At 31.8% G+C, this 15,728-nt stretch overlaps 1 protein-coding gene across 4 annotated transcripts in view; it reads right to left on the bottom strand.

Moving 5' to 3' along the window:
* The window catches only part of Grid2 (glutamate ionotropic receptor delta type subunit 2), a 1,411,364-nt gene that overhangs the window by 1,142,355 nt on the left and 253,281 nt on the right, over positions 1 to 15,728 (bottom strand). For all 4 annotated transcript variants that reach the window (XM_021734724.3, XM_078021917.1, XM_005337550.5 and 1 more), the window contains exon 2: positions 15,464 to 15,619. In XM_021734724.3, the coding sequence (XP_021590399.1) occupies positions 15,464 to 15,619 (156 nt within the window). The remainder of the gene's footprint in view (positions 1 to 15,463; positions 15,620 to 15,728) is intronic.

Here is a 15,728-nt window from a genome sequence, read left to right on the forward strand (position 1 = left end):
ACTAAAGAAATAAATGTATAAGGTTTTTAGAAGAAAATAAAATTATTAATGAATTTAGATTATTCAGGAAGTTCTCTGATACAATGCCAAAACTAGGTCATTAAAAGAAAAACAATATACTAGACTTAAACAAAAATTTTAAAATTTGCATTTTAAAATACATTATTGAGAAAATAGAAAAGAAGAAAAAACAATCTTATAAAAATATTTAAAATTATATAACTGATAAAAAACTTCTGTCCAGACTATTTATGTAATATAGAAAGCTAAATAATAAAATGAAAAAAAAATTTTAAAAAGGAACATAATTTGCACACTTCATCAAAGAATTATACAGATATCAAGGAGAATAGGAAAAGAAATCAAACACTGTAAATCATCAGGGAAATATAAATTAAATTTTTAATGAGATAGAAGTTCACACATTTTACATAATTGCAAGGATGTGAAGTAAATAACAAAAGTATTATGTATTATGTGACACAGTATACCCACTTTGGAAAACCATTGTGCAGTTACTTTAGAAGGTAAACATTAATAAAACTAAGCAATTTCCTCCTAGATAGATACCCTAGAAAAAGTTCATAAATAAGTATTTTTATCCCCATTAAAAAAAAATCTCATCTGTTGAAGCACTCTCCCCCTTGGTAACTGCATTTGAAGATAATAAATAAGGTTCAATGAAGTTATAAACATGAGGGCCTTTATCCAGTAGGGTTAGTATTCCTAAACAAGAGAGGTCACAGAGCCCAAGCACACTATTGTTTTGTACCCAAAGAAGAAATCACATCCACATAAGCTGAGAAGCTGTTCATCTCTAACCCAAAAAGAACAGCTCTCACCAGACTCTTCACCCTATTGGCGCCTTGATGCTGGACTTCCCAGCATTCAGAACTATGAGAAAAATAGATTCCTGTTGTTTAAGGTATCCAGTCTCTGGCCTTTTGTTACGGCAGCTCAATCAGACTAAGACACAAAATTAAATATATACATGTACACAAAGGCTTTTACATAAATATCCATAGCATCATTTTTCCTAATAGCAAAAAAATAATAATAATCAAAATAATGCAAAGTTCCATAACTTTTGAATTAAAAAGAAAGTTACGTATCCCTACTATGGAACACTATACATAATTAAAGAAAAACAAAATTCTTGACACATGCTATGCAATGAATGAACATCAAAAATCAATTCTAAGCAAAAGATACATAACACAGAAGACTACATATTATCAGATTTCATTTGAATGAAATAGCCAGAAGAGACAAATCTACAAAAAGTGATTTGTTGTTGGCTGGAGGTGGTATATGACCAAACACTGATGGACTATAAACAGGCTTGAGTGATGAAAATTGTTGTAAAACTGGATGATTTCAAAATGCTATAAATTTACTCCAATAATTAAATTATGCAATTATAATATTAATTTTATGGTCTTAAATTATACCTCAATATTGATATGAGGAGGAGGAGGGGAAGGAGAAAGTTAAGGGAAGAGGAGAAGACAATGGGCAAACACAAAAGTACCATGTCTAGGCCCTCAAAACTGGAAATCTTCACTAGGGTAGGCAGGAGCAGTGGGAGACCTTTGCTTCACATACTGAGATGTTTGGAGAGGTAAATATAATTATGTTGATTTGAGTTTTGTGTTCAGTTACTGGAGCACTGACAACCCAAAAGATATTAGTGAGTACAAGTACTGGCCAGAATATGCATACATGTATTCTCAAAGGTAGGATGATTACATAATTAATGAGCATACCCAAAGGTGTGATTAGTTACAAGTACATAATTCATAAGATAAAAATGTGGTCATGAAGAAGAACTAGAGTGAATCAATGTCAGAACTCTTTGCATGAATTCCTTCCCATAGATGTCCACAGCACTTGCTACCTTTCATCTTTCAGGTCTCTGTTTAAAAGTCATTTCCTCAGCTATTTTCCTGACCATTCTATTTGAAATGGCATCCCATCTCCATCATTTCTATCACCAGAAAGCTTTTCCATTTGTAAACTAATTCTTCAGCCTGAAATTGTATTTATTATTTGCTGTTCTCTCATCCTACACATGACAAAAGGATATTGGGTTTTTTTTTGGGGGGGGCGGCATGTCAGGAATTGGATTCAGGGACATTTGACCACTGAGCCACATCCCCAGACCTACTATATCTTTTTTAAGAGACAGCATCTTAGCATCTCACTATTGCAGAGGCTGAGTTTGCACTCGCGATCTTCCTGACTCAGCCTCCCAAGCCACAGGTATCACAGGCATGCACCAGACAGGATATTGTTTTTCTGCAGGTAAACCATGAATTCCCAGAGTAATCTGTGGCACATAGAAACACAACAAATATTTGTTTAATCAATTGGGTGAACGAACATAGATATGACAGCTAAAGAGCAAGATTACCAACAAGACTGAGATGGTGTTAGTTGATTTCAAATGAACTGTTATGCTCAGTACTGTATAGTGGGGATTCACTGAATAGATAGGTAAGAAAAATTCCTTCTGTTTGTGTGAAGGAAGGAGAGCAGCAGTACAGACACATAGTACCTTCAAAACCTATAACATTTTGTTTTATACACATAATGAGAGAGGATGAGAATGGAATGCCCTTTGAAGACTTTATAACTTACTGTATTTTGTATCATGGTCATTTAGGTTCTGCAATGATGTTATTGATACTGTCACTTGCTAAACATAAGATTCTTATGCTAGTAACCACACTGATACATCTTAGCATTTCTTTGCACATTCACAGTATTTTTCAAATCATAAGCTCTCAATAGTATCTATGTAGATGAAAGAATAAATGAATCAGTGATTAACAAACAGTGGCTAATTTTCAGATTACAGAGTCAACAAGCCACATTGGCCACTTGAGGTAATCAGACCAACAAAAATACTGTCATGTTAAAACATTAATTAAAAAACAGATATCATAGACAGTGCATTTAAAGGAACCATTATATATATATACACACACATATTTTTTTTTGGCAATCTCATCTAGGAAACAATCCATGTATTCATGTAAGAACTTACAGCCATGACCATGAGTTATAGCACACAATGCCAAATGTGTAGTAAAAAAACTCTTTCAGAGCATTAGTTAATGCATATGTATAACACTTTTTATATTATAAAACTTGGGAACTTATCTCTTTCTTCAATGTGAAAAGATGTGGGATAGTTATTTTTAAAATATCACTTGCTCTTAAAACACAGTGAAGGCATTGAAACTTTGAAGTGGTATCTTTTAGTTCAAATCATTTTCCTTACTTTGGCCACATTTTCAAAGAAATGAAAATGAGTTGTTGTTATATCAAAGACAATTTCTTAATTAATATCTTTACTAGTGTTTAATTTTACTTGCTCTACCATGATTCTCTCCATGCTAAAATCACTATAGCTCCATTGGTTTTGGAAAGAGGGGCAAGTAAAGTTGAGAACACGATACAGACTATGAGAGAAGAGTTAAGTTTGTGTTCTTTTGGCAACAAGTTTCCATCCTCAGTCTACTACAGCCCCAGTTGACACGTGTACGTTCTCTCTCTCTCTCTCTCTCTCTCTCTCTCTCTCTCTCTCTATATATATATATATATATATGGATATACACACACAAATCTATATACATATATCCTCTCACAATCTCATTGTTTGTAGACATATATTTCACTTTGTTATTTTTTTCAAAGTTCTTTGAAGATGCAGTGCTTCCATATGCTTCCTTAACTGTACATTAGTGTCTCGTACTGAGACAGTGAAAATTTGGATGTGTGAAGTAATCACCTTATAATGCTAGTCATGCTTTCCAAGAACTTTCCTATTCTTCCTCTTGCTCTGTTTTCTGGGGTTTGTCTGTTTGCTGTTCATTATCACATATTAAAATATGGGTCTGGAAAATCAAAAGATAATATATTAGTTTCTCTTCACTATTCTGGTCATAGATAAAAAAAAAGCTAAAAGATAACAGAAAACCTTTCTGTGCAATTTTTTAAGTGACTTGTTTCTTTTTCCCTTCACTGACTTGGGAAGAAGTCTAGCTTTATTTGTTTGTTTTTAAATAAAGCACTACTAAAAGAATGGAATAAAGGAAGATATAGAAAAATTTTACCCTGTAGAAAATGAGGTAAAATATTCAAGAATTTGTGAACAACTGATCCATCAACTTCTTTAATTAAAGTATAAGGTTTTTAAAAAGAGACATTTTATATATATATAACTGGAGCATTAACATTCATAAAGTTCTTTCCACTTGTCTTATTAACGTAACTAAAAATAATGATGCCCTCTTAATGAAAAGCCATTCAACTATGTTATGGGGTGGCTATTCAGAAATCAGCTGTGTCTGGTCAGACCCAGTGCCTTTTTAAAGGGATTCTGACTCTCAGCATTTCTAACATCAAGTCAATCATTGCATGAATTTAGTTTTAGTGAGGAAAACAAAACAAAACGAAACAAACAAACAAACAAAAACTATGAACATAAAGACTTCAGCTTATTAGAGACAGAAGGCAATAGAAGAAAATGATTTTATTTCAGTTAAAGAATGAAATCAGTTAAAATCTCTGCAGGGAATAGTGACAATCCAAACCAGGATATTTTGAAAAAAGTGCTTCTTCTACAAAGGTATGGGTTATGCAGGTAAGAGAGAGGTACAGAAGAAAAATGAGGGATAGTACAAGAGTCCAGAGCTAGTCCTAGGTCAGATGGGTCCTAGGCCCAAAGGATAGAGAGGGGAGGAATTACTGAAGTATAAAACCAGAGAATGATGTGGACAACACTGCAGTGCCTTTGGGGAAAGCATCCCTTTTGTTTGAGATACATGAAAAAGGCAGAAAATACACATCCACTCTTATGTCAGTGACTCCCACGCTGCAGACCTAGAGAGAAACCAGTGTTCCCAATACCTTTCCAAAGGTTCCTGGTGTGACAAGTTAGACTAACCAAACTGCTCCTTAGCTTTGTCTTCTGTGAAAAGCTAATAAGTATAGTAACTGCCTTACAAGTCATAAGGTAGTATAAAGATTATGTAGACAAAAACCAATGCACTTTTAACAGCTCACGGACATAGTAAGTTATAAATAAATAAATGTTACTTCACATTATTGGATTTTTCAAACAAGGCCTTCTGTTAGGATGTATAGCAAATTGCAAATATAAAATCCACAAAATGAGGTTTCTTTCCCAGGGTTCAATATTAATATATCTCTGTGCATTACTGTGTATTAAAAGACCAGGAAAATGGAGGAAAATTCATTCTTTAATTTGCTCTATTTTTGTTTCTCTCTCCTGGCGAAAAAATAACCCTTAGTTGAACAGCCCAATGTTTTTTAAAACTATGTTCAAAATTAGAGTTACAGAGGTAAATTTAAAATACAAACAGATTTCAATAAAGAGAAATGCATACCTCATAAGCCCCACATGCAAGACCATTAGGCTTCCCTTTGGAGTATCTTCCTTTTCCAAAGGGAGCATGAAAAACTGAAGCTGATTTGGGGAACAAATTCATGAATAATATTATTACCCAGTAAAAATGACTTTGATGATAGAAATAAACATTTGTTAATGAATCAAAATTAACACTCTGGTGTTCAAAAGATAATCTTGTCCTTCAAACACAGCAATGCTGTCTCCAAACAATTTTCCCATATACAATACCCTGGAATGCTGCTCCCTCTTCTCTTTTCAAGACTGGCTGCTATACAACCTGAAATTTTTGCTGAAAAAAAATTTTTTAACTTTCATAATCATCCCATCATTATTAACCCTTACACATATCCCTCCTATTAAGTCACATATTTTCCTTTTATTTATAAATATAGTATGATTTTGTTGTTTCATTCATCTGTATAAACCAATCTAGTGTATTTCAGTGCATGAAAAATCATCTTACAAATAAGCAAACATTTAAAATTTAAAATTTTTGGTAATCCCTAGTTTTTGTTTCATTTGACCTACTGTTTCCATACTTAAGTTTTAAGTGCTTTCCAAAGAAAGAAAGTGTAAACTGGTGATATATTCCTTCTGTGCTCATTCAGGACTATGGCATGAATTTTGAGTAAGCTAACGGGTAGTGGTTTGACATATAACCTGCCCTTTTCTGTTTTGACACAAATAATAAATAAGGTTTTTACATTGCTCCTTGAAAAGCAGTCATCAGCATCGAAAGAAAGATCAAAAGTATACTTCGTTAACTAATTTTTTATATGCATTCATACACACACACATACATATACACCATGAACATTTATATACTTATGCATATATGGCATATACACATGGTATATGCATAGAAATATGGCATATGTACATATGGCCAAATCGAAATATGCATATATACATATATATTAGTTAATAAATGATAAATATAGAGACAAAACTCCTTTGAACTTGGCAAAATAAAAAGAATTCAAAACTGTATAAAAATATGGAAATAATAACTCTAAACACTGAATCTAACTGAATAAATAATAACATCACAATGAGAAAAGAACTTGGGAGCAGGTGGAATGGGCTGATAAGTCAGCTTTTTATTCTTTGACTTGTAAGAATGTGTCCTTTGCTACTTTTTTTTTTAATCCCCCATTGACTTCATCTCACCTGAGCTTTCCTTTTAATGATATGAATGAATATGGAGGACCACCTTGAAGTATTCTGTTTGACATTATATAAATGTATATTCAAGAGTACAAAAATATTTATAAATTCATATTAAAACTGTTAAATAATAATCCCTTTTTGGGATTGTTTCTCACTTTGATTTGAACAGCTGCTTTGCACTCTCAATACATTCTGAGAAATGATGTTTATTTTCCACCTTGGATCATGTCTTTCATATGTAATAGACACTTTTTAGTTTTTATATTTTTATATTCCATAACACAACTTATTGAATATAAGGCAATCTCAATACCATGTTTTGTTAGTCTATCAACAAAACAAAAAAGCAAATATATTTTGAAATGAGACATGAATTCTTCAGAAAATAACGTAATATAATGTTATTGAAAAAGACAGTACTAGAAATTCATGGAAACCAGTGACCAAGTTTTTAGAGTTAATATTTGACCATGTGTAGTCAGAATGAAAATGTGCAAAACATAGAAGGATAACCTTTTAAACAATCATGTCAGAAATAAGCTCAAATACCAGAGATGATGCATCTCTCAAAGCATAAAGCTTTCCTTGAATTCATTTCTATATTTGACCTTCATATATATCACTCTTCTACAACATTATGCTTCTCTACAACTGAATCCCATTTAGTTATGACTCAGTGCCTTATTTACTTCACTGATTGTGTTAAGCCTACACAAATCATCAGAAAGCTTTAATTTGGTCTCCACAGGCTTTCTCTCTTCCCAGAAATTGTAACAAGGTATTTTAAATCCTCCCAACACTAAGTACATATGTTACAACATCACTATTATTTGCAAAATAAATTACACTACAAATATAATTCTTATCTTCCTGTGCTGACTAGCAGAACTAGCTCAGGAAAAGAGGGAAAAAAGAGCAAAAGTATTGCATTCTATAATAATTTTACAACCACAGCATTCAGAATCTTGATGAGGAAAGATCCAGCTGGGCAAAACTATGATGGTAACTAGGTAGATAATAAGTTATACTGAGAAGTATCCATGGGAACCACCAATACAAGAAGTACAGGATATCTGAGAAGGAAATATCAGAGAGAGATGGAAATATACTGATGGAGGCATGAAATGGTACTAAATCATTATGTATCCCACTATTATTGAGATATATTCTGATTAGTAAGGGAATACACCTACCTACAACAAGTTCGGCCCCCATATAGTCATTATGCAATGACCCCATGGAGTGTATATTCATTCCCATCTTCCATCTGAAGAAGCTAAGGCTCAGAGAAATTAGGTTTGATCAAGGGATCAAAGAAAATTGTATAGAGAACAGATTCAAATACAGGCATCTATTTAATCCAATGAACCATGTATGTATTAAACCAAATATATACATCTTGTGTGTTTATACTACAATATGGACATCAAGGATTAAAGGGAGATAGAACATAATGTAAAAACAGCACTACATTGTGTAAAAGGAGTAGGTACACACAGATCAGAACCACACATAGGATAATAGAATAAAAGTCAAGATAACCATGAAAGACTGTGGAGTGGCTAATGGGAACACAGCATTGCATAGAGAAAACAGCTTAAGGATGAATAGAATAGGCCATGCAAAAGTGCTTGCTGAATCATCATTTCTCCTAGAATATGCAATTTCCTATTGCACATTAGTATTTTATGCACTCCTTTCTAAAGTGATTGTTCCAATGATTATTATTTTGAAAACTACAAGATAATCCAGCATTTTTCAAGAGTACAGAAAACTGTAAATAGTATGAATCCCACAAACTCAACAAAACTTACCAAGTTGCACCAAACTAGGTGTTAATTGTGAAAATAATTAAGATTATTCTTTGTTTTCAAACTAAGCAAAAACCTGGATCATTAGAGACTTGGAATTCAACGATACTGATAATAGTCAAAAACAGTAAAGTCATTTGTCCACATGAACTTAAACTATTTTCATGACAACCCAATTAACTCTCATTACAACTGCAGAGGGTAGGTAAATGTGATTTTTAATCTAATAAACCATATATTCAGAGTTACTTCAAGACATATAGGTACTTCTTTTATTGAGTAAGTATCATAAAAGACTTATTAAAAACTGAATTATATTACCATAATCATATTCTGTATCTATAGAGAAGAAAGTGTTTATTTTTATTGTTATTATTATAAAGTAATTGGTAGGAGAAAAAACAGTTTAGGTCCAACAAAAGAACAAATCTTTACTTCCTTTAAAAAGAACTTCCAAAGAAAGCTATTAAAGATTCTTCTAAGTAAAACAAGATCCAGGGCAGCACGTATTGCTAAAATATATATTTTATGACTGAACTTAAATAACGGTACACAATTGTAGATAGTGAAATAAAAGGCTTCTAAGCAAAAAGACTATAAAATTATGATACAGAGGTCTATAAACATCTGAATTTCAGTCTAGTCATGGTATTAGAGACCTATTACTTAAGAGTGTGATATTGAATGAGACAAGAGAAAGGCTTACAAATACAGAAGAACAGCAAAAATAAATAAATAAATAAAAAATAATTAGTCTATGCAATTTGTATTTATGTTTGTATTTTCTTAAAGAGAAAAGTAATGAATTTCTTTAAGACAAAAATTACCCTTCTCTTTTTAAAATAAAATTTTAAAAAGCTCGAACAACCTGTGCCTTTCTAGTATGAACATACTTTAAAATTCAAGGTATATATTGAAGACAACAGCATGTCTTTTCAAACTTTAAAATTCTACAGCTTTCCTTGGGCACATTTTAGTGTTTGCTCCATCATACACTGTGTCCTTTATTTCTTTTGTTGTCCCTTATTGTGGTTAAACCAATCTTGGAAGAAGAAAGGGCATTTACAAAGTTCTTAAATACAGGGATTTGAATGAGTATGATCAAAATTAAATTCCAAATATATAATATCTTAATTCCTCTACAGGGCAAATCTTCAATGGAAAGGGCTTGTGTGAGATGTTTAAAGGAATGCATGTTGGTTTTGTCTCTAACAGATATAGAATTATTTATATTTTAATACTACATTGATAATGAATACTAACGTTCACACTTGAGGCAGATGTGGATTCCCGACTTTATTGATCAGTTGTGGAAACGTGGCTGACAGGGAGAAAAAGTGATAAAGGACTTCTCAAGAGACTGCTAGGGAAATGCCCAAGCTAAATATCCCAGACCCATGGGGGAAAATAGGTAGTCCAGTTGCCCAATAGACATTTCAAATCCCTCTTCATGTGCAAGTATTTGGAAAAGGCAAGTTAATTGCTTAGTTTATTCCTTCTACACTATACATATGTATCTGAGGAGGACTTACAAGAACATTGGGGCTAGACACTAGGGCTCAAAGCTTAACTAACTTTGATGTGGGGAAAGAAAGAAAAAATAAAAAAGTAAACAGAGAAGCAAATAATTGAATTAGTAAAATTGAACCTACCTGATCTTTTTGTTTGGACTCTGGCATCACTAAATTCTCCAATTTAGTTTATTATCAGACAATTCAGAAAAGAAACTAGAGTTTGCATTATTAAAATTGGCCCCAAAACACAGAGAATGAAGAGACATAAACACTGTATTCTTAAGCTAGGAAAATGCAGACATCAATTTAAGAATTTTAGAATTAGCAGATTTGTACCACAGTAAAATGTCCTACTAAAGCAGAGAGGAATATAAATTATGAGACTAAGCCCTACAATAAAGTATCAAGCAGTGCAGACACATAAATCATTCTTTTACATTTATTTCCTCTTTGAACGAGACTATTCAGAGTTAGCCAATGGCACCAGAAATACTCACAGTGGATGGTGATGAGTTTGGAGGAGTGCTTTTTTCTAGCTAGATTTCCTTACATTGTTTCTAGCTCTGCTATTTGCCTGTCATCCCACATTCACATATAAAATGGATATATGTGTCTTTTAAATATGACTATAAACAAGTGAGAGTGGTGTCGTAAATAAAAAATGTAAACAATTACATTGTTGTACAAGTGTATGTCATAAAATTACAATCATTTCATTTTGGAAGAAATCTGAGTCAAATCCAACTGAGAATGCCCATCATCCCTGGATTTCTCAATGGAGTTTATTCAATGACTTATACTTCAATATGCTAATTCAAATTTTAATATTTTAGAAGCACTGAACAATTTTCATATGCCTGGCATGGCTAATTATACCAACATTATTCATAAAACATAAAGAAATATAATTATGATATATTTTCTTTCAAATAACATCATTTGTGACTTCTGCCTGAATACATATTATGCATTGCAATTTTAGGTGTTTTTCTAAAATAAGAGCAATTATTCCAAAATGTTTAGCTGAATTTTACCATTAAATATGACTGCATGATATTTTATATTCTCCCTGATGAATTTAGTTCATGTAAGATTACATTGGATTCATTCTGTCTTCACCTTCCAACCTGACACTATTACAAATGCAATGCATTCTCTTCACTTTTCTAGATTTGGCTTTCTTATAAATTCTCACCTTCCATGGGCCATGGTATGTTGGTTCCAGAAAAGCCCTAACAAATAACCAATTGCTACTGCTCAGTAGAGTCCACAGTGTTTTTTACACCAAACATTTATATATCTATGCTATATATGCTATATGGATTCCCCAAAGGAAACGATCTATAAGAGAGAAATGAAAAAAGAAATCTAGCAATAACTAATAACTCAGTAGAGTCCACGGTGTCTTTTACACCAAATATTTTATATCTATGCTATATATACTATATGGATACCACAAAGGAAACGATCTATAAGAGAGAAATGAAAAACTAAATCTAGCAATAACTAAGTTGGTCTAGGTCCACTGAACTAGAAAAAAGCCTTTTCTTTATTCTGGTGATATTATACTAATGAGTTATTTTCATTGTGGTGACTAGGCTGATGAAATAGCAAAACAAAAGATAGGCATCATACATCTTTTTAATTTATTTTATAGTCAGTCACAGAAAAACTATGAGCAATTTCAGCAGTGTGAAACCTTCCCTAATGATAAACTAAATAATAACCATTTCTATATGTTTCTAATTTAGCAAATGCATTCTAAAAATCACAAAACCAGAGAGATGAAAGTGCCTTAAAAATGCACTTATGTTCTGAATTCATCTTTTACAGATAAAGAAATCCAAAGCTGAAAGAACAAAAATGATTTACATATTTTGATTACTGGTGTTTATCACCCAGATTGAAAATTTTCTACTGTTCTATGCCATGAACATAAAAATGTTTGCATCAAATAAATATCAACACATATAAACTGTCTATCCATTTCATTCCTCAAAGCACTCAAATCCTAGAACATGCTGTTATCTCATGAGGATGTATGTGTGTGTATTCAAGTTTGAGAACAAATTATCATGTGTGTGTCTAGGAGGGAGTTGGATACTAACTGTAGCAAGAAAAATATTGGACCAGTGGTCTGAAGCTCTTGTTTTAATTATTTTCTGCTACATACTTCCATAGTGGCCATTTATAAAAATACTCATGAATATTACTTAACTTCTCTGATTCTCAATTACTTCATCCATATGGTGAGAGTAATCAAATAATTTTCCACCTTTACAGTTACTAACCTTATAACTTTGAAAATAACTCAAATTATTCCCTTTTTTCCATTTTTCATATATGTTTTAGAGGAAGAAAGAAACCTCCAGAGCATGGAACATTAGAATTGTGTTTTAACAGAAACATCACTTTCTAGATACTCATCTGTGAGAACTATCATTATTCAAAATATACTGTAAGCAAGCTATAAAAAATTTTATATTATCAATCTTGTCCTTGGGTTAAGTAGGATGTTAACTGGTAAATACCTCCCTTTTATATAATGATTGTAGAAAATTAAATATGGATGGTCAGAAAAAATTCTAACCATAAACTGAATCCAGAATTTCAGATGACTAAGTTTTTTATCTTTCTTTTCACTGATCCTTATTATTTATTGTTATTATCACCAAATATCTATATGTTTGATCATGCTGTTTGTTCAAGTATCTGTCTCTCAAGTTCAAATAAGAAGAAAAACCAAAACCTTGAATTTTCTATAAGTTCATTACACATGTTTTATGTGTAAACATTTAGTTATAGTTATATCCTTGAACCTTTTGTTTCTCCTTGGAATTAAAAGAAATTTAAAGAAGCTGATTTTTTTGTAACACTGTTTCCTTTGTAGATTTTAATTGTGTTACAGTAAAGATGTGATCTTAGGCAAATTGACAATCTTGGGTGATTAAGATTATCTCCTAAATTATTTCCTCAAAACATTTTAAAAAATAGTAATTTTCAATTGTTTCTTGTTCTATTTTAAACTGAACATTTTCTTTCCAAACCAGTGTGTTACCAAAAAAGCTCTAAAATAATTTTTTTTTCTTTTTTACTTCACAACTTAAGCAAAATCCTTCTTGCTACTTAATGGGGAAACAAATGATCTCTATAGCTGCCTAGAACTTATTTCAGGTTCATTACTCAGAGCAAACCATCAAACCAACTCTTCCAGAACATCTTATTAGTACTAGAAGCCATCAGGCAAGCTGTCAACTCTTCCTTCTCCACAAGTACCTAGTGGTCTCTATCTGGAAAACATTCCCTGTCTCAATCTACTTTTAGTGCCCCAACTTCTTTCCAACCCACATCTTTCTTTTGAGAGAGATTTTTGTTTCTAGAATGTAACTGGCAGTAGGATGGTTACATGAAACAACATGTAAAAAAATAATTTTTTAAAAAGATTATCTTCACTTTTTAAATCACAGTTTTTTTAAAAAAAAGTGTAAGGAACAAATTTATTCTGATTTTATAATTCCCTTCTACCCGTTGTGCTGCCTTCATTTTTTACCTTCTACTACTTTTCCAGTCAAGGTAGATTTATAAAACCATGGATGTTTTAGCCATTTGAAGAGATGCTAAAACTAATATGTAACCAGAAGATATATCAATGAGTCCTAATGATTTCCCTGCTCTCATTTTGTTCATTTAAAATAAGTATGGTTTAGAAAGAAATCATAGGAATGACATAAAAATTAACATCATATTTTAAATTATCATTTGTCTTCTTTAAACTCTATTATTTTGCAGATCACATTATGAATTCTAGCAGTAATCTGGACAACTTCTAAATGTTTCCATAGAAAATTTATCAACATATTCATTATTTGAATCTCCAAATTCCCAGGGTAATTTTGATTTTAAAATATAAATTACTGCATATTTATTTATTTAATCTATTTTTGGCTCTGATATTACTCATTAAAATTTAAAATTTCATCATACTTTAAAGCTATATTTTCCTATTGGTTGTAAAGATGACTTTTTAAAAACAACTCTGTTAACTTCACAAAATAATATTTGTTTCACTCCATACAATTAATAAGAAAATTCTTTAGACCACAAATCATTGTATTTATTTTCTGACAGAAGTAAACATAAATTTTAAGAATAGCCAGTGCTACTGATTAAAATGTAGTCTAATGAAAGTTATCTACATATCAAACAGATATAATTGAAGATGATTAGAACATATTTTTAAGACAATTAGGTTTAATTTTCATACCCCTTCAATGTTTGACTCAAAAGAAATAAATTCTCTGCCAAATTTTACCATACAAAGTGTGATATTTTCCTTTTCTATTGCCAAATCATATTTGAATTTTTGATAAAACTAATTGATTAAATGAATTTGCATCCATTATCCTTAATCTAACTATAGAATCACAATAAAATATAAAACAGATTAGTGACTTATTCTGTATTGATAATAACAAAACACCCTATACTGGGTAATTTGTAATAACAGAAATTATTCCGGAGGCTGGAAGTTCGAGATTATGGGATCAATAGGTTTGATGTCTGGTGAGGTACATTTTCTACTCATAAATAATAATTTCTGGCTGTATCCTCTAATGGCAGAAGGACAAAAATCTCCCTTGGGCCTCTTTTGTGAAGGCAGTTACACCACTCATGAGGACAGGGCCCTTAGGACTTAACAACCATCCAAATAACCCACCTCTTAATACCACCACACAGGAACTAGGTGTCCATATAAAATTTTGTGCAAGAACACATTCAGATCACATCAATTAGAAACAAATAGTTTCGTATACAATAAGCACTTTACTGAAGAGGTGGCTAAACAATTAATTGGATTCTTAACAGTATCAAACAGAGAATTCCACTAGTATAAGATGTTTCAGTCAAAATTTTCATTAATTGGAATGACCATTCCAATAAAACAAAAAGTTTGTATTTACATTGAAAACTTTTAATTCACTCACATACAGAGAAAATAGAGGAAAATTCTTTAATATTTGAAAATTGTAGAAGGAAAAAAAAAAAGTATAGCCTAGCTCAATATGTTAGGAACCCAGCACAAAGCCTTTGATTTGTATGCAGCATCTAAAGTTTTTCCTTGTAGCAATGCATTTGTCATGAGTACACTGGAAATGTCATTGCAAGTTGTAACAACACTCAAGGTGGTAGTTATCTCAGAGAAGACCAAAGTAAAAATACTGACAGTCATATTTTAAAAGTATGTTTCATTTACATCAAAGTCATAAAAATGCCACAAAACTTTGTAAATAATTATGCCTATTTTCCTATGATAGTTCAATTAAAAAAAAACACACACACACACAACTTTCTAAATTCTGATGAAAGTGGAATGCAGCATTAACATTTACAAAACAGCACTCTAGGAGGAAAGCAACACCACAGTTGGTAGCAAAGATGCAAAACTGATGTTCATTTTGGATGGCCTTTTGTGAGGCTCATTTCATTGCTATTTAAATTAAACAACAAAAACAAACAATGGAACTTACCTTCTTGAACTGCTTGAAAAGGGTTGTTGCCATCAACAAATGTCACTGAAAATGTGATTTTCTCAGTCTGTAAGATTTCCTCATTCTGGTTTAGGTCACCAACTGCTGTGCGAAACACCTCATCATCCTTTTTGGCAGATTCATCAAAAATTGCTCCTAGAAAGAAGTGAGTGTTACCATTAAACAATAACATAAATACTCTGCCATGACCTCTGGAAATATGCCACAGAGACTTATGTATTTGAATAACATACACGTTCACGTA

The sequence above is a fragment of the Ictidomys tridecemlineatus genome, chromosome 9 (genome assembly GCF_052094955.1).
Source record: "Ictidomys tridecemlineatus isolate mIctTri1 chromosome 9, mIctTri1.hap1, whole genome shotgun sequence".
NCBI lineage: Eukaryota > Metazoa > Chordata > Mammalia > Rodentia > Sciuridae > Ictidomys > Ictidomys tridecemlineatus.